This window comes from Salvia miltiorrhiza, chromosome 6, assembly GCF_028751815.1.
Source record: "Salvia miltiorrhiza cultivar Shanhuang (shh) chromosome 6, IMPLAD_Smil_shh, whole genome shotgun sequence".
Classification (NCBI taxonomy): domain Eukaryota; kingdom Viridiplantae; phylum Streptophyta; class Magnoliopsida; order Lamiales; family Lamiaceae; genus Salvia; species Salvia miltiorrhiza.
In genome coordinates this window covers 9,585,486-9,610,637 of record NC_080392.1, presented here as the reverse complement: position 1 = coordinate 9,610,637, position 25,152 = coordinate 9,585,486, and the positions used below count along the sequence as shown (strand labels likewise).

At 36.2% G+C, this 25,152-nt stretch overlaps 1 protein-coding gene and 1 pseudogene across 2 annotated transcripts; both read right to left on the bottom strand.

Moving 5' to 3' along the window:
* Positions 1-10,906: 10,906 nt before the first annotated feature.
* Positions 10,907-14,650, bottom strand: LOC130988517 (meiotic nuclear division protein 1 homolog). 2 transcript variants are annotated; one of them, XM_057912389.1, is made up of 11 exons: positions 14,522-14,650; positions 13,881-13,961; positions 12,766-12,882; positions 12,572-12,610; positions 12,384-12,491; positions 12,230-12,292; positions 12,075-12,126; positions 11,897-11,941; positions 11,499-11,578; positions 11,254-11,361; positions 10,907-11,114 (listed from the first exon to the last, which is right to left on the bottom strand). In XM_057912389.1, exons 1-10 carry the CDS (start codon positions 14,522-14,524, stop codon positions 11,269-11,271), a joined length of 681 nt encoding a protein of 226 aa, XP_057768372.1. In that variant the 5' UTR covers positions 14,525-14,650; the 3' UTR covers positions 10,907-11,114; positions 11,254-11,268. The 2 variants fall into 2 exon arrangements, with proteins under 2 accessions (XP_057768372.1, XP_057768371.1); XM_057912388.1 differs by having other exon boundaries at positions 10,907-11,361.
* Positions 14,651-20,528: 5,878 nt separating this feature from the next.
* On the bottom strand, positions 20,529-23,942 carry LOC130988516 (vacuolar protein sorting-associated protein 32 homolog 2-like; annotated as a pseudogene).
* Between the last annotated feature and the right edge of the window lie 1,210 nt (positions 23,943-25,152).

Here is a 25,152-nt window from a genome sequence, read left to right as displayed (position 1 = left end):
GTTTTCTTGCTCTTTGTGTTAATAACAAATTATGCACCTGAATAGACAATGAATTCTTCAATACATGAAAACACCTACTCCCTCCGTTTTTTTTAAGTGTCCTATTGAGATAAATTTATTGTTCCTTTTTAAGTGTCCTATTTCAAAATTTGAGAATAAAAAATGGCAAACTTCCTACTTTACCCTTTTTCTTTAATATCACAAGTTAGCAATTATTTTTGTGATAAATTTACCCTTTTTCTAAAAGGTCAGCCGCTCATTAGTTACTTAGTCAAATGCTCACAAAAAAACTTGAAGAATAAATTTATTACACTTTGAAAATAATAAATAGGGGCACAAAAGTAATACTCTCACTTCCTTAATATATGTGTTTTTTTCCATGGGATACTTAAAAAAACAGAGGGAGTATCTATTTTCTATACCATTAATTAATGTAGTCATTCCACAATAAATGAATATGAGACTTTTAAAGAGACTTTTAAATTGACATTGGGCCTATGATTGGGTTTTTTTTTGGTGCGCTTAATTGGAATGCATCTTTTTAAGTTACTCTCTGTGTCTTATTATAATGATTCATTATTGTTTGTCACGGTTATTGAAAAGGAGAATTATTAAATAATAAAAAATAATAAAAAGTGATGGAGCCTATAATTTTTATAGGAGAATATAATTTTCTTTTCTAAAGCAGGTCATTATCAATCAGAGATGAAGTATTTATTTTTTTTGAAAGAAAACATGAAGTATTTATTAATCAACTTTTCATGTGTTTGATAGCTCCAGATAAAGCAAGATAGATAAATAATCATATCTTATCTAAGCGTTTGATACCAATATTGATTAACAAGAAGACCCACATTAAGAGAGAGACCCGTTCTTATATCACTGTTCCACTGAAAAATTTAATATCTCATCCCCCTGGTATTATTTATCTAAGTTTTATTTGTCTAAGTTTTATTTATCACCCTTTATCTCAATTTATATATCAAACACTGTGTAGACTCTCACACCTTCTCTAATAAGACATTTTTAAGTGTATGTTTGATAAGTCTAGATAGTTAAATAATCTAACATTATCTATGCGTTTGGTATTCCAATTTTTTAATCAAGAGGGTCTGGGTCTGGGATAAAACCAAGAACTTCTCTTATTTCACTATTTCTCTTTGAGAAACAACCTCACTTCACCTCTGAAATAATTAATTTTAACGATACAATAATTATTTATTACTATTCATTGCATTAATTATCTTACTTTTATTAATTAGTCTATTTTAAAATTTAGATACCAAATAAGTACTAAATGTCCTACTCGCAATCTGATTTGATTCTATTCAGTTATATTATAAAAGTGATACTTTTACTAACAATAAATGAAAATTTTATAAAATAAAATAAAAGTATCATTTGCATTTAAGAAAAGTATCAGTTGTTAAAAAAAAATACCCCCTTCGTCCCACTTCATTTGTCCCACTTAAATTGACACTTTTCTAAAATAGTATGTGGTCCCTACTTTCTCTACTACACATAAAATAAGTGGACCATATCTACTTTACATTCTTAACCCTTTATTCTTAATCTCCGTGCCCAACTCAAAAGTGTCAATTGAAGTGGGACAGGAGGAATATCATTTCCTATCAAGTTTTATATGTATAATTTCATTTGTTATTGATGAAAGTATAATTTGTTATTGATAAAAGTATTGTACGCTTTTATATAAATTATAAAGTATCATATTCCTTTAAGAAAAGTATCAATCGTTAAAAAAAATTACTCTCTCCGTCCGTAAAAGATAGTTCTAAAAGGGGACAACACGAACTTTAATAAAAATGGTTGAATGTATTATAAGTGGAGAAATTATCTCATTTAAAAATTAGTATTAATGGTTCCTAAAAAAAATAGTATTAATGATGATAATTAATTATATCGTGAATGAAAAAAATGACCTACCATAGTACCATGTGATAGAAAATTTTCAAAAATGATAAGAGATTAATTTAAAATGAATTATTTTTATGTATGTATGGAATATCATTTATCCTATTATATATATATATAATTTTATTTTTTATTGATAAAAATATAATTTATTATTAATAAAAATATAGTAATTTATAGTATAATTGAATGAGGCGAAGTGGAACAGAATAGGCCAGGTCACGTGAACACGCTGAACCATAGTATGTAGAATGCCCACTCCGATCTTGGGGACCAACTCATTTAGGAGTATTACACAACAATGAATATGTGACTTTTAGGGCGTGCTTGGTTTTGAGTTTTACAACATATTAGTTAAGTTAATACAGAGTAGTAAAGAGTTTGGTATTCTATAACACTTATGCGGACGGCCCTACGATATGTGAAGGTCCTGGAGCTAAAAATTCGGATTACGCAGGATAATTAAATACCGCCTCCCCCCTCGAATTACGCAGGATAATTAATATGGCCCTGCAATTGTGTCCATTGTTAAGCTTATCTAACCTAAAAATATAGATACCAAACGAAAATCATGATTAATTAACCATAATAGCAAACAACCAACCAATATTAGTAACACATATTTATCAACGCTAATAATCTAGTTTACTAACTACATTGACTAATCCCTTACTGAGCACCAAACGAGCCCTTAAATTATAAAAATTGCCAATAGTTATAATTGCTTCATGAAATAATAAAACTATATCATAATTAAAATTAAATATAAATTTAAAATTATCATTAATAATTTAAATAAAAAAGATAATCAAAATTACAAAACATACATATATATATTTATACATAAATATTCAATATATATATATATATATATATATATATATATATATAATGGTGTATATCATATTAAATGGAACCATTTTCAATCTTTAGATCTTGGAGATCTACGGTGAATTTTTCAATCTTTATATCATATAAATTCATGATTTATAATTCAAGTCCAGGGATTTTTTTTTTAATTCATAGTTTTTTTATGGTGAATTTATAATATTTTATAGAAAATCTATAGTATTTCATAGAATCTACCTACCACGTTATGTTCTCTTATTAATGATTTTTCCAACTAAATCATTTTTTTGTAACATGTCTTTTAGCGCATTCATTGTCACATTCTTGTCCAATGTTAATATATGTCATGTTCAATCATTGTAGCATATTCCCGCCTGGACTGCTTCAAATAAATGCATGTATTGAATACAATCAATGATAAGTTGGGCATTTGTTTTAATTTTGTTTTGAAAATATATATTCATTTATTTCAATATACAATGCTCGGTTTGAAGAGGATGGGCTTGAATGTTGGATCGTGAGTCTGTGGTCTATTTGGGAATTTTTATGTAACTTGAAGCATGGGAGATGAATGGAACGCAAGCCGAGCCCATTAATTGTTCCGAATCATCTCAATACACCAATGATGATGATTTTGATGATGATTTTAACTTCGACATGTAGACCCAATCCAAAGATAAGACGAAGGTAAGAGAATTACGCGGACTTTGATTTCTTCGGGATACGTAGACAACTTAATTATAACTTAAATGTAATTAAACTAAAGTCATATTTCCTTTTTTTTTACCCCAATTACAAGTTGCATTTTTTTTCTTTTGTTTCTGAAGTTGTAATTTTTCATCTTTAATTTGTAAGTACAATTTGCAATAAAATCATTGTAAATTTTTACTTGACACTTTATTTCTTTTATTTTGATGTATACTTCTTAAATTCTAGTCAGCGAATACATTGATGACATGGATGACTGGAAATTCTATGTGGACACGTCGGACGCATGTTGAAACACAATCGTTTTACTTGACTAAAAATCAATGTCGTTTATCATTTCTTTTACAGTTGACGTTAGATTTCTTCGGTGGAAAAGAGGGTCGACGAGCGTTAGAGGTCAACCATGGCAAAGATTTAGATAAAATGGTGATGTGTTGTGAAATCAACTAAGAACTCAAATGAAATACAAGAGAACACAACAATTTACGTGGTTCAGGATAAACCCCTACATCCACGGGCCAAGAAATCGAGCTCGATTTTATTCACTATCAACTGAGAAATTTCAGTAAACCAATGTAATCAACACTCAATAAAACTCTCACAAACTTTGAAGAGAGAACCCAGAGATCTAGACTACAACACGTACAGAAATCACACACCCCAAAAACAGAAAGAAAAACTCTCTGCTGCACTTCAAGATTCTGCAACTCTTTTTTACTCTGCAGAATGAAGACGATGAAGTTAGTTTTAACTAACTTCAGTCCGATCTGATCAGAGCCGTTCATCAAAACCAACGGACGGGATTAAAACTCCAGCAACTAATAAGTATTGCAGATAAGTCCATCCGTGTTTCTGAACTTTGCACTTAAACCCTTCCGCATCAACGTGTTTCCTCCATTTAAAAGTAAAGCACGACTTTGAGAATAAACTGATAACATGATGGAAGGTTTCTGTTGTACAATTAAGTTCCAGAAGATACACTGATTTAGAGAAAATGGTGACGAGGTTGGTTTGATTTTTATTCTTTTTGATCCACACTTTAGATTTTTCCTAGTTCCAGATCTAGTGTTCTTGGATTAATATATTTAGCATTTTGTGGTGTGTGATAGTCAAATTGAAGAAGCAAATCTGCTGCCATTACTTCTATTCTCCTATTTGTATCAATAGTGACATTTGTTTCATGAATCTAACAAAGTTTTTCATTGGAGATATGAAGACGACGACATGAGAACATGAGAGAGGGAGAAAAAAATGTGATCCTTGCAATGGGGTTGAATAAAACAGTATTTGGAACGACGTCGTTTCAATATTTCATCCACTAGGACGACACATGGATGCTAGCGCGTCCTAAATTTGACACATATGCAAAATTTCCAAATTAACCTCGCCGGTAATTGACCGGAAAATCTAAATCAGATTAAATTGATAGTGTAGTAATTTATGTGACACACTTTGAAATATGATGATACCCAAACCATAATTCAATTATAGTTTGGTAATTTACGCGCCATTAACCCTATATATCTAGTGAATGTTTAACTCATTTTGATGTTCATATTCAGATTTAATTAATATTCTCACCTGATAATTTGTAGAGTTTCTATATTTCGTGAAGAAGTTTCATGTTTCGTGGGGAAGAAGATAAAAGGTGTGTTTATTAATCAGCAAGAAAAATTACACACTCATAACACACACTTATGCTTTTATAGTCAGCAGCATAAGGTGGAGCAAAAACAACCAATAGTAAGCCAACATCTGGCGTAGGGAAAATAACAAACAAAAGTAAAGATACTCATGCATAGAGCATGCATCCATGTGAGCTCATGCACAGAATATAACTTGTCCCTTTACCCCCCCTCAAGCTGGAGATGGTGAATATCCACCATACCAAGCTTGGACAACAAGGAACGGAAACGTGGACCGCCAAGTGTCTTGGTGAAAAGGTCCGCCGGCTGAGAAGCAGTAGGAATAGGAAGGGGAACCAGAAAACCTTCACGATATTTGTCACGAACAAGATGGCAATCAATATCCAAATGCTTCGTCCGCTCGTGGAAAACTTGGTTTTTAGTGATGTGGATAGCAGCCTGATTGTCACAGTAAAGAGGCAGCGGAGTGGGCAAGCTAACCTGAAAATCAGAACAAAGATAAGATAACCAAAGCATCTCGCGCACAGTAGTGCTAAGAGCACGATATTCAGCCTCTGCGGAAGATACAGAAACAGTAGCTTGCTTCTTGCAACGCCATGAAACCAAAGAGCCGCCAAGAAAGATACAGAACCCAGTAAGACATCGGCGTGTGTCAGTACAGGTGCCCCAGTCGGCATCACTGTAAGCCGTAATAGACAACGGACTATCAGCAGGATAGAAGAGGCCTAGAGAGGGGCACCCCTTCAAATATTTGAGAACATGAATAGCGGCATCCCAATGAAGCTCAGTAGGAGATGCAACAAATTGGCTCAACTGTTGGACTGCATAAGTAATATCGGGACGTGTCAAATTCAGATATAAGAGACGGCCAACTAAACGGCGATAAGAATCAGGTTGCGAGTAGGCAGGGGAGTCATTAAGAGAGAGTCTACAATTCAGAGGTAATGGAGTAGCCACAGACTTACAGCCAAGTAGACCAGCAGATTCTAAGAGATCAAGAATGTACTTCCGCTGGTTGAGGCAAGTGCCAGAGTCCCCACGGGCAATCTCCATACCCAAAAAGTATTTGGCTTCTCCCAAATCCTTGATAGTAAAAACTGAATGCAAGAAATGCTTTAATTCAGTGATCAATCCAAGATTGGGCCCGGCAATAAGGACATCATCGACATAAACTAACAAGCATATAAATGAATCACATGTGCCTTTGACAAAGAGACAATGATCCGAATGAGATTGCACAAATCCAAACCGAAAGAGATGATTGCAAAACTCTGCATTCCATTCTCTAGATGCTTGTTTCAGCCCGTATAAACTCTTAACGAGCTTGCATACTTGCCCGGGCTGAGCCTTTGAATATCCCTGTGGTGGCTGCATATAGATATCGTCGTGTAAGAAACCATGCAAAAATGCATTATTCACATCAATTTGATGCACATGCCACACATGTGTAGTAGCCATGGCAAGTAAAAAACGGACAGTAACTAACTTAGCCACTGGAGAAAATACCTCCGTATAATCTATTCCATATTCTTGGTTGTATCCCTTGGCAACCAACCGTGCTTTGTAGCGCTCAACTGTCCCATCTGCATGTAATTTGACCTTGTACACCCACTTCGAACCAATAGCTCTCTTTCCCGGTGGCAAAGCAGTCAATTCCCAGGTGTTATTGTTCTCAAGTGCATCAAGCTCAGAGTGCATAGCAGCTGTCCACTCAGCTGATCTGCTGGCTTCAGTATATGAAGTAGGTTCTCTAATAGCATGGACATTGACTAGAAAAGCTGTGTATTGAGGTGTAAGTATAGAAGAGGTAAGGTATGGAAAAGTGTATGGAGTAAGAGTATTGTCTGTGGGTTCAATAGAAGAGTGGAGCTGAATATGACCAATATAGTCCTTCATCCACACAGGTGGTTTGCGGGCACGATTACCACACCTCATTGGTGCAGGAGATGGTAGATCATGTGGTAAAGTAGCAGGATCAGAAGCAATTGGGTGAGAAATGGAAGGTGTAGTAGGGGAAGGTGTATCAGGAAGTGGTGATAGAGTAGAATCAGAGGGAGTTGGTTGCAATGGAAAAATGAATCATCATAAGATAGTGGTGGAAGCAGGTTGGAGAGCGGATCATGTGGCTGAGCTGGTGTGGAATTATAAGGAAATGTGGTAGAGAGAAATTTAACATCACGCCATGTGAGCAGCTTTTTATTTTCGAGATCATAGAGGAGATAACCCTTGTTATTCATAGCATAACCAAGGAAAAGGCACTGAATACCTCTGCTATCAAACTTCTTCCTTGAAGGTGACAAATCTACAGCATAAACCAGACATCCGAAGGGCTGCAGAAGAGTTAAATCAGGCTCTTGATTAAACATAATTGAGAATGGTGTCTGCCAACCAATGATCTTGCTAGGTAGTCTATTAATCAACCATGTAGCTGTCAATAAAGAGAAAGGCCAGAAAACACCAGGCAAATTACTTTCTATCATCAAGGCCCTAGCTATCTGCAATAGGCTTCTATGCTTACGTTCAACAATCCCATTCTGTTGAGGTGTGTAAACACAAGACCTCTGATGGTGAATACCAAATTCTGCTAGCATAGCACTCACATCTTTATTAACAAATTCAGTTCCATTGTCAGTCCGAAGATGCTTAATTGTGACACCAAATTGTGTTTGGATCATAAGAATATGTTTGCGAAGTGTAGAACTCACTAAACCTTTTGAACTCAGCATGTAAACCCAAGTAAGTCTGCTATGATCCTCAACTAGAGTAAGCATAAAGCGCACATTGCACACATTCTCATCATTATATGGTCCCCAAACATCCGCATGCACAATATCAAATAGATTATCTGCCCTTCGATGTAAAACAGGGAAAGAATTTCTAGTTTGCTTGGATTTTATGCATACCTCGCAATTTTTGAGCCGTAATGACTGTTCTGCATCCATCAAGTCAGCTAGCATGGGAATGTGCTCCATAACTCCCACGGAAGGATGGCCAAGCTCCGCATGTCACATGTCAAGAGTTTTGTGTTGAGTTTGGGTTACTGCAAGAACAGACTCTGCTTGCAACCCCTCCAGAATATATAAGTTTTTAGCCATCTTTCCCATGGCTAAGATATGATCTGTAGTGTCTTTCTGTATAACACAGTGTGTGCTTAGAAATAGACACCTAGCCCCATTATCCTTAGTTAATTGTGCCACAGAGATGAGATTATGCGTGAAGCTCGGTGCATACAAAACATTCTTCAAAATCAGCTCATTAGCTAGCTTTGCCTCACCCATATGAGTAACTGCCTTGATACTCCCATCAGGAAGGTGTATATCTTGTGCCCGCTCCAAACGATGAATGGAGCACATAAGCCTTGAATTGCAACAAATGTGTGTACTAGCCCCAGAGTCTAAGATCCAAATATTTTGTGAACTTCTTGTCAACACACTAAAAGCATAGTGTCCTTGAAATTCTAAACCATTGTGAATCATATTTGCATCATTTTTCTGAATATTATTGCTTCCTCCCTGAGTTACCAAGCTCCCCATGCATTTACTTATCTCACTCTGGATAAGTTTTACCAAGCCATGATCAGTATCATTGGTGCTCTTCCCTTGATGTCCTGCATCTGGCTCAACAGATGCATCCACATAGTTCACCTTAGACTTTGCCCTTCCCTCTTTAAGCTTCTTGTACCAATCTGGAAATCCATGCAACTTAAAGCACTCACTCTCTTCATGACCGTTACGATCACAATGTGTACAATACAGCTTTAGCCTCTCTTCCTTGCTCCTCCTTCCTTTGTATTGTTGCTGTTGTGGCCTAGCATAAGTAGAATTATCCTTAGCTTTGCCATTTTGTCTTACTGTTGCCATAGCTTGCATAATATGCGAATCACCAAAACTTTCAACAGTGTTTTTCTGATCTTCAATTTGCAAAACCATTGAGTATGCTCGATTTACACTCGGCAAAGGATCCAGAAATAAGATCTGGCTTCTAGCACTCTCAAACGAATCATTGAGCCCAAGCAAAAACTGCATTAGACGCTGATTTTCTTCCCTGCTAACACCAGCTTCTCTAGTTCCACATACACAGGTTAGAGGTGGCAAAAGCATATCTAATTCATCCCATAGAGCAGTGAGACTATTAAAGTATACTAGCACACTTTGGTTCCCTTGTGCATAGCTACTAATTTCCCTTTGAAGCCTGTATATTTTAGGGCCATTACTTCTTCCAAATCTCTGACTTATAGCATCCCATAACTTCTTTGTATTTTCAATATGAACAAACGCATTCACCAATTCCTTAGAAATAGAGTTAATAATCCATGAGGATACCATATAGTCAGCTTTGACCCAAGCTTTATAGTAAGGAGAATCAAAATCAGGTTCCGCCATAGTGCCATCTAGTAATTCAAGCTTACTCTTAGCTCCTAGCGCTCTTTTAACAGATCGGCTCCAGTTTAAGAAATTATTACCCGTTAATTGTGCAGCAACCAGCTGCATTCCAGGGTGATCTGAGTTGTGTAGTTGCAGTATTTCTTCTATCTGCTTTGAATCCATGGATCCTGGATCTACTTGCTCGATTCGCTCGGTTCGCCGATTGCCATCAGATCTGTTTCGCGATCCAGTATTGAGAGACTGCTCTGCTTTGTCTTGATCGCCAGCTTCCTCCTCAGCTAAGATGTTCCACGGAATATTGCGAGCTTTCCCCATGAGTTAGAGATCGAACTTCGCTCTGGATACCATGTAGAGTTTCTATATTTCGTGAAGAAGTTTCATGTTTCGTGGGGAAGAAGATAAAAGGTGTGTTTATTAATCAGCAAGAAAAATTACACACTCATAACACACACTTATGCTTTTATAGTCAGCAGCATAAGGTGGAGCAAAAACAACCAATAGTAAGCCAACATCTGGCGTAGGGAAAATAACAAACAAAAGTAAAGATACTCATGCATAGAGCATGCATCCATGTGAGCTCATGCACAGAATATAACTTGTCCCCTTTATAATTCAACATCTACTTTATTCTCATTCTGCAAAAATCCATCCTCATGAACGCTATCATCATCATCATCGTTTGTAGGGTCGAAGTTTGGATCGAAATTTATGTGGTTAATATTTCTTATGGGTGAAATAGAATTTGGATCAATTTCTTGCGAAGATGAGTGATTGTGTGAATTGAAAGCATTTTATTGGACTTTACGAGAATATATTTATGACTATTTGTAATTTCTCCATTATTTATATAAAAAAATTCTTACGATTTTGACGCTGTGGCAAAATTTTAAAGTTTCAAATTCTGTAAAAGTCAATAGTAGAAGAGAGGGAATCGTATTATATTTTGGTGAAAGTGAAAAGGTTTAAAAATTGTCTTAGCTTAAGCCGCAGAAGAGAGAGCCGTAGAAGATAGTGAGTCATATCATAATTCACTTTTGACTAAAAATGTAATGATAGAATGCATTGAATTTACAAAATAGATTTTCATGAAAAAAAAATACAGGATTACAAATGTAAATCTAATTATTTCCTTGGTATACGTATTTTAACGGCAAAGTACACTTAAAAAAGAACGGGAGGGAGTAGTATAACGCTATCTCATTTAATTAAATTATTACAATTGTAATTAATAAATCTTAATGGTGAATTATTATAACCTAATTAACAACTGTATTCATCAACATATAAACACAGTGCAGACTTCCGCCCCCCGACTCTTGTGCTATCCTTTTCATTTCCTCTTCATTTATTTAATTTATGTGCACGCACGCAACACAAGACTCACTTACTAATTTGACAAGATGTCACCAAACTATTTTCAAAACTATTTCTCCTGTGTTTACACAATATCTAATCTAATTTGAGCATAATCCACAATAGGTACAAATTCAAACACGCAACAAAATAACGATTATTTACAGCATACCTAACGGCCTCATGTTCAATAGTATCCATAACCAAAATCAGATAAAATCTGGGGAAATTGGCAGTTACTCTGCAGAGAAGATTAATTCACTGTCACTGCCATGTAAAAATTTAAGAGCAATCTTTATAGAAAGTGAAGAAAGTCAGCTTCTGTTAGAACTAGTAAAAATTCCATCATTCTTAATATTTATTGTGTGCTGCTTTCTCACCCCAAGCTACAGAGCTCAAAGATTCCCTTCGAGCATCGGGTCACAGTTAGAGCAAAGTGGAACTGGTGAAGGTAACTCCAAATAGTCAATGTCGTCAGTTATTCCGACCTATTCAACATAACGACAAGAACAAGAATCTGTTATTTACAGGAAAGGATGCTATCCTAGTATCTAAAGCTTTTACCTAGTTCTTCCCCAATCTAAAATGATCTAATTGCAACGCAAGCTGAATAAGAACTACATACCTCATTGTATAGTTGCTCGAGTTGTTCTTTTGCCTGAGGAAAGTTTTTTGAGCACCATTGTCGCAGTGTGAAGATGTTATCTGCAAAAACATAACACATAACAGTCAGGGAAACAAGAGAAACGAAATTACATAACGAGATGTTGGAACTTCAAAGGAACATAAAAGGAATTCAATTATATACTCCCTCCGTCCCACTCCAAATGTCCCATTTTCTATTTTGGGTTGTCCCACTTCAAATGTCTCATTTCCTTTTTTGGCAATACACTCTCTCTCTATATTTAATATTTAAACAATTTTCATCAACCTACTTTATCTACTTTATACACATTTCTTAATCTCCGTGCCCAAAAGAAAGGAGACATTTAGAGCGGGACGGAGGGAGTAATAGATAAGAACCTGTCCATCTATTAGCTGCTGCAAGAGCTACCTCAGTCGCTTGCTCTGCAGGGAAACAATTGATGTAAGGATACACAAACAACATAGTCCAAAAGAACCATGAAGAGGCAAAAGATCCACCGTTAACAGAGTTTGAGGAAAATTGGAATTTTGAAACAGATATGATGGCAAAACTTACTCATTGCCTCAAATGTAGCTGGATCATTGTCCGAGTATTGTGAAATTTCATCCTGAAGAATAAGGGCAGGAACTTTAGTGGTCAATGCCAAATTAACAAGGGCGACTAAAGATTTTGTAACAGAAAGCATTTCTCATGAAGATATGAAATTTCACCTTGAGCTCGTTATATTTCTTCTCAATAGCTTTAAGTTCATCAAGAGCCTCCTCCCTTTCATCCTAATAGATTGAGAAGCTAGTAAAACACTCATGTGGAACACTGTTCATTAACTAATGTAATCAGTAAAAGCTCTGCAGACAATGCACATACAGATTCCTCTCGTCCCTTCTTCAAATCACTGCACTGTTCATTAAGTTCTACATATCGTTTTTCACTACTCTGGAGATCAGCATCGAGCTTTTTCTGTATATTTCTTAACTGTAGCAAACTCACAGGTTGGTTCAATCAAAATTGGCTTAAGTCTCATTCTGATATATGAACTTAATTATCAAACCAACCTGGTTACCAGCACAGCTAGGAAGACTCCAAAAGTATACCTGAAAAGATTTGAAGTATAATGAAATTTAGAGAGGTTGTGTATAAAGATAACTTACAGCAACAATGCCACATGAAGACAATATTATGCATAACCGTTTCATGCAAGGTAAAAGTAAGAAGCTCTATGTTATCCATCTGAGTAAGGCTTACGCACAGAAGTTCCAATCTTGTCTTTGAAAACAAGGTCATCGTCTACTAGACTTTGGACAACATCTTTCACTGACTGCATAATTACACCCTTTTTGGGGCCCGATTTCTCAAGCTCCTTCAGCTAAAACAAATTCAGGAACAAGTAGTGGTCTTGGTAAGTTGGCATGTGATTTAAACTTAAAAGGTAAAGATACACATCTTCTGGATCAATTTCAATAGATAGAACCTACTGCTTAAAGAAAATTGTGACTATGTGAAACAAAATCTATAATATGGTCTAGGATATGAGGTAATCATCAGAAGATAGTAGATTATGACACCAATAAGTGTTGGTAATACCAAAGTTTCAAGTGCAAAAAATTGTTTTCAGTAAGCATCCACTCCAACACCAAAACTAAAAGGAAATAGAATACGCGGCACTAAAGATTCCAATAATAGTCATGTTCAGAACTAAACCATGAGCTCTACAATCTATACAGCAAGATAATAGAGAAAGCATATATAAGATAATTGAAAAGAAAAGAAGAAGCATCTGATGGACCAAGGTTCCATTATTGCTTAATAGTGCAAGCAAATGCCAGTCCCTAGTGGAGTGAAACTATTATGATGTATTTCAGATTGCACTATATGCACAAGAGATGCAGGCTATCTATACAATTGAAAAAGAGCAGCTCCTATTTCCTAGAATCTGTTAGAAGCTAGCTGAAAATGAATAGAGATTATTAGCTTAATTGATTATTTGTTACGTAGATACACTGACTGATTCCTCACTTTCAGATAGGGGAAGTGACATCCAATTAGACTTTAGCATATCATTTGCTGATGAGGAACCATAACGCCATAATAGTACTAAAGATAATGGAAGAGTTAAAAAGAAATTTATAAAAAATATGATCAGAAACTCCGCAAACACTTACGTCAACATGATGACTAAAAACACAGGGGAAATAAAGATAAAAGAGTAGCTGCTGATTTGCAAAATGTATATGGAACTAAATTGGTAAGGTAGCAATTCCCTGAGTAGATAGAGAAGAAACCATAGGAAACGAATTGGATGATTTTACACATGAATAGCATTAGAAATGAACACAATATAAACACACTAGTTGAGATTCTTACAAGGAAGAAGTCCTGAGAGTCATAGAAAATCTGTAGCATTTTCTCACGTTTCTCTTCCAAAGAGAGCCCTCTTTTTTTTGACTGCTCGTTATCAAAATAAAAGTTAGAATAACGGAAGAGCAGCAACTACTCTACCATACGAGATACATGGAAATACAAAGTGATCAAACTGAGTCAACAAGTATCAGAAGTAGAAGATATAATCCAATTTTAACATATAAACCAATGAAGATGTTGAGAATCCAAATCGTGTAAGATGCATCAGAACACATGCTGAATAGATCAAATTAGTCATCTCTGATTATATATTTTTTCGAATCCTAGTTACATATAATTAAGTGTCCTGAGTAGTTTGTCTTGAATAATCAGCAGGGAAAAAATGGTTAACAAAATACAGAACTGATGATCAATGTTGTGAAAATCGCTGGAGGCTGAAGCGCACCAATATGTGCGCTCTGTAAGATTTTTGTGTATACACGCCTCGTCGGCGAAAGGCGGCGATGCGAGAATGTAGAAATCAGGAGATGCAGGCATATTTAGATAAACATGATTTCGGCAACAATTTCAAAAATTCAGACGTGATTTCAGCAATTTTACTAATAGATGTTACAAAAGGCCAAAAAGAAAAGGGAAGGACGTACCATGGTATAACGGTGATGAGATGGACGCCGAAAAGAAGAAAACAGCACGAGAGTACTGAGGAAGCCAAGGGATTTGGGAATGAAATGGTTTCGCGCTTTTACACCTCTGTATATATAGTTTGGCGGGAATGAAATGGTTTCGCGTTTTTAACTCTCACCGAAATAGCTTATAGGAGTATTAGATTAGACTAGTGTATTACCCGTCGAAATTTATATATTTTTATAATTTATATATTTTATGTTATTCTTATGATAATTATGTAAAATATTTTTTTATGTAAATTATTTATATAATTAATTAAATTAAATTAAATTAGTAATACATTTTAAATTATATTAATCTCAACAACTTTTAGAAATTAAATTATTAATTTTGTTGAGATCATAAAAATACTCATTAGTTTTCATATGAAATTTTATAAAAAGTTAACACGTAAGAAAAAAAAAAGTAGAAATACATATAAATTTGACATAGGTATGATGGCGGATTGATTTGTTGCATTTGTTGTTACAAGATTTATTAATTTTGTTCATTTTTTTTTTTTTTTTGCCTTTTGACCATAGTTTTATATGGAGTTTGAAAAATCATAATTGAATTGTGAGTATCATATAATTCCGAACTTCTAAAAGCATAACTAATTATGAAAATAATCTCGCCTGATATTTAAAAGACCATAACTGATTTATCGAACATCGTATCATTTGGAGTTTTAAGACCAACCAAGTTGTGGGCATCATCTCGTCGCAAACTTGACATATCATCTCTAACTTCTGAGCATTATCTTGTCTGAAACTTGAAAGAGAATCATCTCGTCTAAAACTTGAAAGAGCATCATCTCGTGTGGAGTTTTGAGCATCATCTCATCTAGAGTTTGAGAGAGCATCATCAAATATGAAATTATATTCAACCATGACTCCAATTGTCAACTATCTAACAAACATAACTCTAACAATTCAGATATTTTATTAATATATGTAATTTTATTAGTTCAAACTTTATAGAGAAAGGAAAGAGAAGAGATCTTAAAGCAGTAGAAGAGAGAGCGTGTGCTTTATTTCATCATCGTAGGTATTTATAGGCATTACAGTCGGGGTAAAGTAGTAAATTCGTTTGGTCATCTATTCCGCATGCTCGCCATTAAACTAATTAAGGCTATTATTAGATTATAACTTGTCAGGTCGTTGTCCCCTAATTACAGAGCTGGATTCTGTCCTCATCATCCCGCTCTGTCTAGTAGCTCTGGATTTTCTTCCTTGGGGTAGACTTTTACTCTTTGGCTCCGCTCTGCTAAATAGCTCCGCCTTCTGGTGAATTGTCTCTGGCGTGTGGCTCCGCGCTCTGGCTCCAATAGCTTAGCTCTGACTTTGGATCTGGCGATTTGGCTCTGGCTCTGACTCTAACGACTTAGCTCTGACTCTGGATCTGGCGACTTGGCTCTGGCTCTGATGACTTTAATGACTTAGCTCTGGCAGCTCTGCTCTGGCAACTTGGCTCTGGCCCTCTGGAAGCTCTGCTCTAATTAGCTCTGGCTCTGGCTCTGGCAGCTTTGCTCTGGAAGCTCTGCTCTGGCAGCTCTGCTCTGGAAGTTTTGCTCTGACATCTCTGCTCTGGTAGCTCTGCTCTGGCAGCTCAACTCAGCGGTGACTCGGCAGCGGACGAACCGCAAGCTCAGCGGCGACTATTTCGCCGGAGTTTAGAAGAAGGAACGGCAACGGGTTATAGGAAAAAGAAATCTTAGGGCTCTTGTATTAATTGCTTCGAATGGAGAATTCTCATGGGTTTAAGAAGTGGAAACAGAATCGAACTAATTAAGGAATGGAAGAGGGAGTCAGAGATGAGGCGGAGCAACGCCGCCCTTAGGACGGCGGCGACGCCTGAATTTAGAGGGAGAGAGAGGCGGGCAGTTTAAGGGGGGAATTAGGGCTCAATTTGAGTGTGCAATCGACTTTAGAGAGAGAAAAGGATTGAGAGAAGAGAGAGACAGTGAAGGGGAAACGACGCCGACCTGATTCAGGGACGGCGGCGATGGGGTGAGGAAAATGGATGCGTGAGGAAGAGGGAGGCCTGACTTTTGTTTTAAAAGTGAGAATGAGAATATATAAATTGAATTCTCAAATGTCACGTTGCAGATTGAGATTGAAAAGAAAGAATTTGAGGCCTGCCACGTAGGCTAAGGCCTAATCGTATTATAGAATAGATATTATTATTATTATTATTATTATTATTATTATTATTATTATTATTATTATTATCATTATTATTATTATTGTTGTTGTTGTTGTTGTTGTTGTTGTTGTTGTTGTTGTTGTAGTAATGGACGAACAGAAGCAAATAAAATTTGCAGAAATGAAAAATATATTTTTCTTCCCTATATAAATAAAATGTATGGATTTATTTTATAAAAAATAAAAATAAAATTTTAATTATTTTGATAGACATATAATAAGATTTTATTTTAAAGTAATCAGTTTATAGAATTTGTGCCTTATTATGCAAACATGTAAATTAATGACCGGACCCGTTTATAATTTACATATACGTGCATGTCTTAATTCAAAATTAATTTTATTGAAAATTAAGAATATAAATATTATATATATATATATATATATACAATATAATATATTGCAACATATACATATAATATGTACGCTATTGAGAAATATAAAATTAATAACAAATATATATCTAATCACTAACATTCAAATAATTTATCGTATATAGATTATAATTTTTTTTCTTATCAGACATGTAAATCTAATTTTTATCTAGAAAAAATAAATAATAAAATTTATTAATTTAGATTATATGTAATGTTAATATTATATATATATATATATATATATTATTAATTATATTTATTATGATTAATGAATCTTTATATAGAATGTAATAGTTAATTAATTAATAAATGATGAAGATTATATATGGTAAATTTTGAAATGGTGAGATTTTAGATATGCCACATAGGTTAAGACTTAATCCTATTATATAATAGATTGATTGATTTTATTTTTACTTTTTAACTATCGCACACCAGACACGCCGCCCCTCGGCGCTGCTTCACCCGACGCCTCCACTCGCGGCGAGCCCGTCCGCCACCGCCTGGAACAGCTAGCTCGAGTCGGCGCCTCCCTCCGGCCTCTGGCCCCGCCCCGCCCCGCCCCGCCCCTGCCTCTGCCCAAAGCCGCCTCAGCTTTCATCTGCTTCGCCGCTCCGATGACCGGATTGTAGCTGCAGTTGTGCCGATCTGAGTACCTGTGCTCGGAGCAGAAGGCGTCGGTTCTCCAACAATCCAGAGCAGCCGCTTTCTGCATCCCGATCCGGAGCCGCCACGGATCCGCTTTCTGCATCCCGATCCGGAACAGCGGGTCAACTCTTTTCAGCGAGTATCTCCCGCGCCGTTCCCCAGCCGTTGCTCGCTCGCCGCCACCACTCAGCCCAGGGGGACGACGCTATGTACAGCTGTGAAAACCCTCCCTCTAGCTTTGATGGCCGTTTCCTTCACTGATGGCTTCTTTGTCGCTCGTTTCCGGCGGACTTGTCACCAGCGACAGATCCGGCCTGAACTTGCCTCCGGTGTCGTCTAATTTTCTGCCACATGGGGCTTCGCCGATTACGCCTTTTCCTAGCGCTATGTCCCCTACTGCTGCTGGCCCCCGATTGAACGGAAACCTCGTTTCCGATCGTTCCTCACCGCACGCAGTTAGAGGGGTGGCGGCTTCCTCCACTGACAATCGTCAGGAAACCGATGATGCTGATAAGGATGCGCTAAAGCCTTCTTACTCTGCAATTGTTCGGCCACGTGCGGTACGTAAAGCAGATATTTTGGCAACCAAATTTGTTTCTTTGCAATCCGAGAAGATTGGTGACTCTTATAATCTTGATATTCCTTTGGATTTCTATAAGAAACAAGTCAAAAATTTCAGTCATGCTCTCATTGGTAGATTATTGCTCCGTAAGGGAGACAAGCCTATAACTGCCCTTGCCCTTAAAGAAGAACTACAGCAGCTATGGCAAGTTAAGGAAAGTTGGTCTCTCATTCCTATGGCCAAAGGGTTTTACACTATTGTTTTCACATGTGCTGAGGATAAGGCATTGGAGAAGCAACGAACTGGATGGGAATTATCCAAAGGCTCTCTCCGAATCAGGGAATGGGTTCGTTTCTTTGACCCTTACAAAGAAATATCTTCTCTATGCCATGTTTGGGTCAGGTTATATTATCTTCCGATTGAGTTATGGCATCTGGAAGTGTTTGCTGCCATTGGTCGTACAATAGGTCTCCCGATACGTTTTGATAGCCCCTCGGCGTATAAAGAAGTTGGGCATTTTGCCCGGATTTTGGTGGAGGTAGACTTGGCTCAACCGCTTCAAGAATCGATGACTCTTGGGTGTGGTACTAATTCTTTCTACATTGAGTTTTATTATGAGCAACTGCCGCTCTATTGCTCTCTTTGTAAGATTACAGGCCACAGTAGGGATAAATGCAATAAATGCAAAGTGACAGAGAAGGACGTTGTTCCGAAGATGAATTATACTGATGCTAATAGGGAGAACAACATCAAAGGGGTTGGGCTTCCTGCTCCTAGATTAAAAGGCAAAAACTGGCAGCCTATTGATCATAATTTTAAGGAAACAGGCCGAGATACTCTTATGGCTGAACAGCGAAAACCTTTTTCTGCAGAGGAGAATATTTTGAAGGAGCTGGAGGATTTGAATCAAAGAAGAAAAGGGGTGGAGGCGGTCTTCACGAACGCCAATGCTTTTGGCCCTTTAGCGAATGCTGTCTTAAATGAGGATGAAATTTCTTTTAGTACGCAGGAAAGGGAGGTGAATCAGGTGCCGACGGAGCTTTCTGCGGGGAGAAAAGGTGGAAACTCTCGGTCTCCGAGAAAGGAGGGATGTTCGGCAGAGAAGCAGGTGAAGAAGTCAGGGAAGGAGGCGCGACAAGAGCCTCCTGCTGTGGTTGTGAAGAATCTTGATAAGGGAGAGGGTCCGACTCCTGCATGGCAGCCCAAAGTTGATATTCTTAAACCTCTTTCAAGTCCTGATCTTCTAGACGCGGCTACAGTGCCGGTTAAGAAAAATGATCTCCCTCTGGCGGGGGATGCTAACCGATATCAAGCGCTTGATGAGGATGAGGAAGAGGAAGTGGAAGAGACTATCATTGCGGACTCCAATTATGAAGCAGAGGCTTTAAATGAGGAGGAAAATGATGGGTCGCCTCACACGGACAAGGCTAGTGATAAGGAAGGCTCGAATGTAGAGGGAACTTTGGAGTTGTATCCTGGAGCTGTGGTAGAGCAACAACCGGTAGTTGGGGCAGAAGATTCAGCGAGCCAACGGGTTAATTCGCCGATGAAGGAAGTTGATTTTGATAAGACATCCATTCCTTCTCCGGATGACATGGCAAGTCGTATTATTAGGTTAGAGGAGCAAGTTAATCAGGGGATGCAGTTGCTCTCGGAGCAGAAGCGCGGACGTGGTCGTCCAAAGGGCTCGGTAAAGGAACGAGAGCCTGTACATGTAATTCCGGAAGGTTGTATTAAAAGTCGTCTCAGGAATGCGGAAGAAATGGGTCACAAGCCGAGGGAGTTTGTGGTTGACGTCACCAATAGGCCTAGTATGATTGCAATGAATAATGTCGTCCATAGGCGTTGGTCGGATGATTTGGATAATGATCCTGACTTTCCTTTTTGAGTTGTTCTCCTTCGCTTTTTAAGTTTTGTACCCTTAGTCTGCATCTTGTGCTTTCAAGGGATGTTTTTTTCTTTTTTACTTTTTAATAAATCTCAATTTAATAATATAACGCATAGTATAAAATTAAGGCAGGTTTTGACATTTATATGCATTATTATGTAAATAATTGGGTCTTTCTAGCCATAAATTGTGGCATCATAAGTCATAACTTTCATTTCTAACTGCCCAAGTGCAAATCTAAACATAATGTAACATTTTTCAAATAAAAAGAAAAGGCAGTCCTATAAATCTGCGGTTAAAAGAAGAGAAAAGAAAAGGGTGAATCTTTATTCGCTCTGGCCAAACAGATTTATCTTACAAGGACCATATATTGCTGTGTCGTTTACAATGCCAAAGAAACTGCACTACTTCTAACACATGTTTCATGTTACAATCCTGTGAGATCATACAAAAGCGTGGAACAGATAATATACACTAGATAAAATTGGAGCTACAACTTCCAGCCAGTTTCAAAATCCAAACGCATCTGGGTTTCATCTCTGGGTAGAATGGTCGATTGACTACCTAATACAGTAATTTTAATTCCAAGCAGCAGCGAATAGGCGTTGTTACATGTCCAATGATGGATGGAAAAGTGCTTAAAGTGCCATTTCTGCTTGCAAAGCAGCAAGCTCGTCTTCTTCCTCTGTACGTTTCTGAGGTGCAGGCCGAGCAGGAATTCTGCCAGCTGGAGCCTGCACCTGAGCAGCAGGAGCTGTGCTTGTAGGCTGAAGAAGCTGCTCTCAAGCTCTGCACCTTCCAATTCTTCTAGTTCAGCTTCTAACTCATCCTGCAGCAGCCAAAAGTAGTCAGACGAATCGACCTAGAAAATTTCCAGCATGAATGTAGATAAAGCTTGAGATGCATAGAAAACGTAAAGATAAGCCAAAAACCTCATCGAAGTCAGTAGCTGCACCGATAGGTGTAGCCAATGCCTCCTGTATCTGCTTCATGTTCTCCGTTTGTTCGTTTATCTCATCCATTGTCTTGTCCACATCATCAATGTTCCTATTTCACAAGAAGCAAAATTGAATTGGTCAAGGATACGAATTGAATCAATCTTCAGTTCAACTGGTCAAGGATATATCGAAGTTATACCTAACAGCAGATCATATTTTGTCACATAATGTTTCCCAAAAATGTTACACAAAACCATATCTTAACTAAATAAGTTAGAGCATATAATTGCCTAGTTTTTTCAATACACTTACGTGGCTTTCTGCATTGCTTTCATAGCAGCTGCTCCACTTCTTAATGCATCCACAGTATCAGTAGTAGCTTTTGCACCCTCCAGTAATATCATCTGCGAAAATGAACAGAATATGAAACTTGAGCAGGCATGTTACCATCCAGAAATCCAGAAATAAATAAATTAATTAATAATCCTTATTGGACCTGATCATGGACACGCAGTTGGAAATTTGCCAGCTGCCCCATCTGTTCTTCATATAGTCTTTTCCTCTTCAAACACTGTATCGCCGCTGCATGATTATATTTTTAATGGCAGAAGTCAGCGCCACGTGTCACACTAAACATTACTATTATATAGTAAACCAAAACTGACATTAAATAAATTACTTAAAAGAATGTTTAATAAAAAAAAAGTTCAACATCATTCGAACTAGTTAAGATTGCATTTAATGAACTTCTGCTACATAACTTGTCAATAAGTGCAAGGACAAACATGGAAACAAAACACAATGAATAACATAAGCAAAAAACAGGGCTCAGTAATTTACTTCATTTTGCCCCAAAACTGGAAAAGACGAAAGATGGGAAGATAATGAAGCTAATCCAAGATTTTAACAAGCTTGTGTAGAACTTAACTTATTCCAAAGCCCCAGACTTAAATACCTTTTCAAGATTTTATCAATGAATCGAAACAAACAAGAAGGCCATAGATTCTAATGCATTAACCAGTAAAACAAACTTGATAAAATATCATAAACTCTTATTTTTTGAGATCTCCTCCTTAAGATATTCCACAATGTACAGAAGGGCATAAAAAGTTGAACTCGGGGAGTCGGGGGTATGGGGCTGAAATGTCATCACAAAATATCACAATTTTTTCCCATATGCAGCTTCAGTTCAGTAGCTGCAGACTGATAATGACTAGGTGCACAAGCAAAAGGTGGTATATGTTTTAAGAATGAAAAAAAAAAGGAAGAAAGAAAAGTAAATAGTCAACGACAACCATACCTCTTTTGTTCTTTGCTTTTGTATATGCTTTGGCCTTCTCCACCTCTGCAGATGCCTTCTTCTGGAGTAAACTTTCCTTCTTCTCGAGCATCTCAAGAGTCTACACAAGAAAAATAACCAAATATACAAATTGAATTCAAGTAGGAAAAAAAACATCATTTTGGGTCAAACATGAAAAGGCAATGATACAAACAACACCAGTGTCCATTATTATTTTGGAAGTAAAAGCAGTAGTGCACAGAACAAACACAACCCTAATCAATAGAATAATGCCCAATCATGGTTTAAAAATGTAACAACCTAATGTAAGAACCAGATGGAGCATACAACAAAGTTAGGTTTTCCTTTTATCCTTGACCTGAGTGAAGGTTAAGGAACATGTAGATGCTTTATAATGATCTGTTACTAGATCCATATTCCACGAATAATATTTTCCCCTCTTGGGAAAACACTGAGGAAACAGTACAACCTGGACCTCCCCCCACCCCCGCCCAACCCCTATCCTTCAGCTTCTTTGAATTTCTTGAAGTGGTGTCACTATTTGATGGTAGATTGGGAAACACCGCTCCATTATGATAAACATCGTCCATTCAGCTGATGAGTCAGATATCCAGAATCGTAGTAGTCAACAGTTTACAATTCTTGAAAGAAAGGAGGAATCAGAAAAGTTCAATAATCCATCAATATAAAGTACAAACTAAATCCCTAGCAATCAGCTCAGGGAAATCCACGAAGTCAATATTTACAAATATCATAAAAACCCAAACCTCCCCATCAAATCCCAGCAAGTAATCGAGAAGTCCATCTTCTCGAATTTTTCCGTTGAGTAACCTTTCCATTTATCATATCCAAACCCAATCACCGGCATACTTTACCAAGATAATTCCTCTACGATCATAGATAAACAACACGCCATACAGAAAGTTCGAAATAGGAAATGGTTGACCATAAAAGAAAAAATCCATGCAACATACCTCGTTTAATTTGTCAAGCGTGGTGAGAGCATTATTAGACTGTTGCTTAGGTTTTCCCAGAATTCGAGAAAACATGTTTGACTCGATCAGATCAAACTTCAAAACTTAATCAAATTCGTTCTTCAGAATTCAGATAACAATTCCTGTTCAAAAAAAATTTAAAAAAGAAATCCAACAATCAGAATTCAGAGCAGAATCAGCCTCGACTTTACATAAAGCTAACTCCAAACTTTCTAGCTTACCCCACCAATTTCCAAATGGAAGAAACATCTGAGAGTTGTACCTTTCTGCGAAAAAGAATAAATAAATAAAGTAGACGATAGTAAGTACCTGGGAAATCGAAGAAGACTGCTAGGAGTTCAAAATCAGCGATAGGAATTCGAGAATTGATCGAGAGAGAAAGAGAGACGTTGTCGGTTAGGAATGACTTAAGCGCGTTTGGGAAAGTGGTGATGTTTTTACAACTGCTATCGCACACCAACAAAATTCGAGTCATACATAACTCCATAAGGTGGGAATTTGAGACCACACGGCAAGCACTTTAGAAAGTTGATTCCTCTTTTATTTTTAAAAAATTCTCCTGTTTGAAATTAGGAAAACTCAAATATTTTATACTCCAGTAAACAAATCATGTAAAATAAGATGTTAAGACTAAAAAAAATTAAAATTGATATATGAAAAAATATTCTATATGCATCTTAAAAAAATAAAATTGATATATGAACAAATATTCTCTATGCATAAATTAAAGATAATGACAAATTCTTTAATTTGATATAAAAATCATCGAATGTAAATTTGAAACAAATAGGAGTAGTAAGTTATTGTAATTTAAAATTTTATGGTAATTATTTTTCTCACTCCTCTTTTTTTTTTATATAATTAACAGTATTAAATAAAGAAATTTAAAAACTGCGTCATAAGGGACTCGAACCCAAGACCTTTGACCCCCTTACCGATTGGCCAACACACGTAAATTTAAAATTTTATGGTAATTATTTTTCTCACTCCTCTTTCTTTTCTTTCTTCCTTAGCTACACGATTATTAATGTCGTTATTATATTTATTTTTCTCTCTTTACTACAAAATTTATCTCTCATCTCTACTATAAAAATAAATAAATAACAATAAAACATCATATCTATAAATATTTGTTGGATTATTTTATCAATCATAACATAAAAACTTCTAAATTAAAAATTTTAACAAAAAAATATGATACATCATTATCAACAAATGTGTAGTAAGTATTATAAAAATATTTGTTAACTATTTTATAGAAAGTAATAACCAAATAAGAAAGAACTATCTTAAATTTGACATTAAAGTAGATAACATATGTGTACTATAGGAATTTTAATTTTAAAAAAATTAATTAAAATTTGTTGAGTTTATATTATGTATGATCTTTAATATACAAGGTTTGGGATTTTAGTTTAATATATATATATATATATATATATATATATAGGTAATATATAGAACTAGCCTATTTTCTATTATAAATTCAAAAAAATGGCTTATGAAATTAAAATTTAAAAAATTGACCACTTTTTATGTAAAAATACAAAATCATCCTTAATATTAAGGGCTCGTTTGGTTTTCAGTAAATGATTTATGTAGGATAATTTGTAACCAGGATATTTAGCGTGGATAATGACAGATTATTAATACTGAGTTGGTGTTTGCTAATTGCTATCATGGCTAAATACAGAATA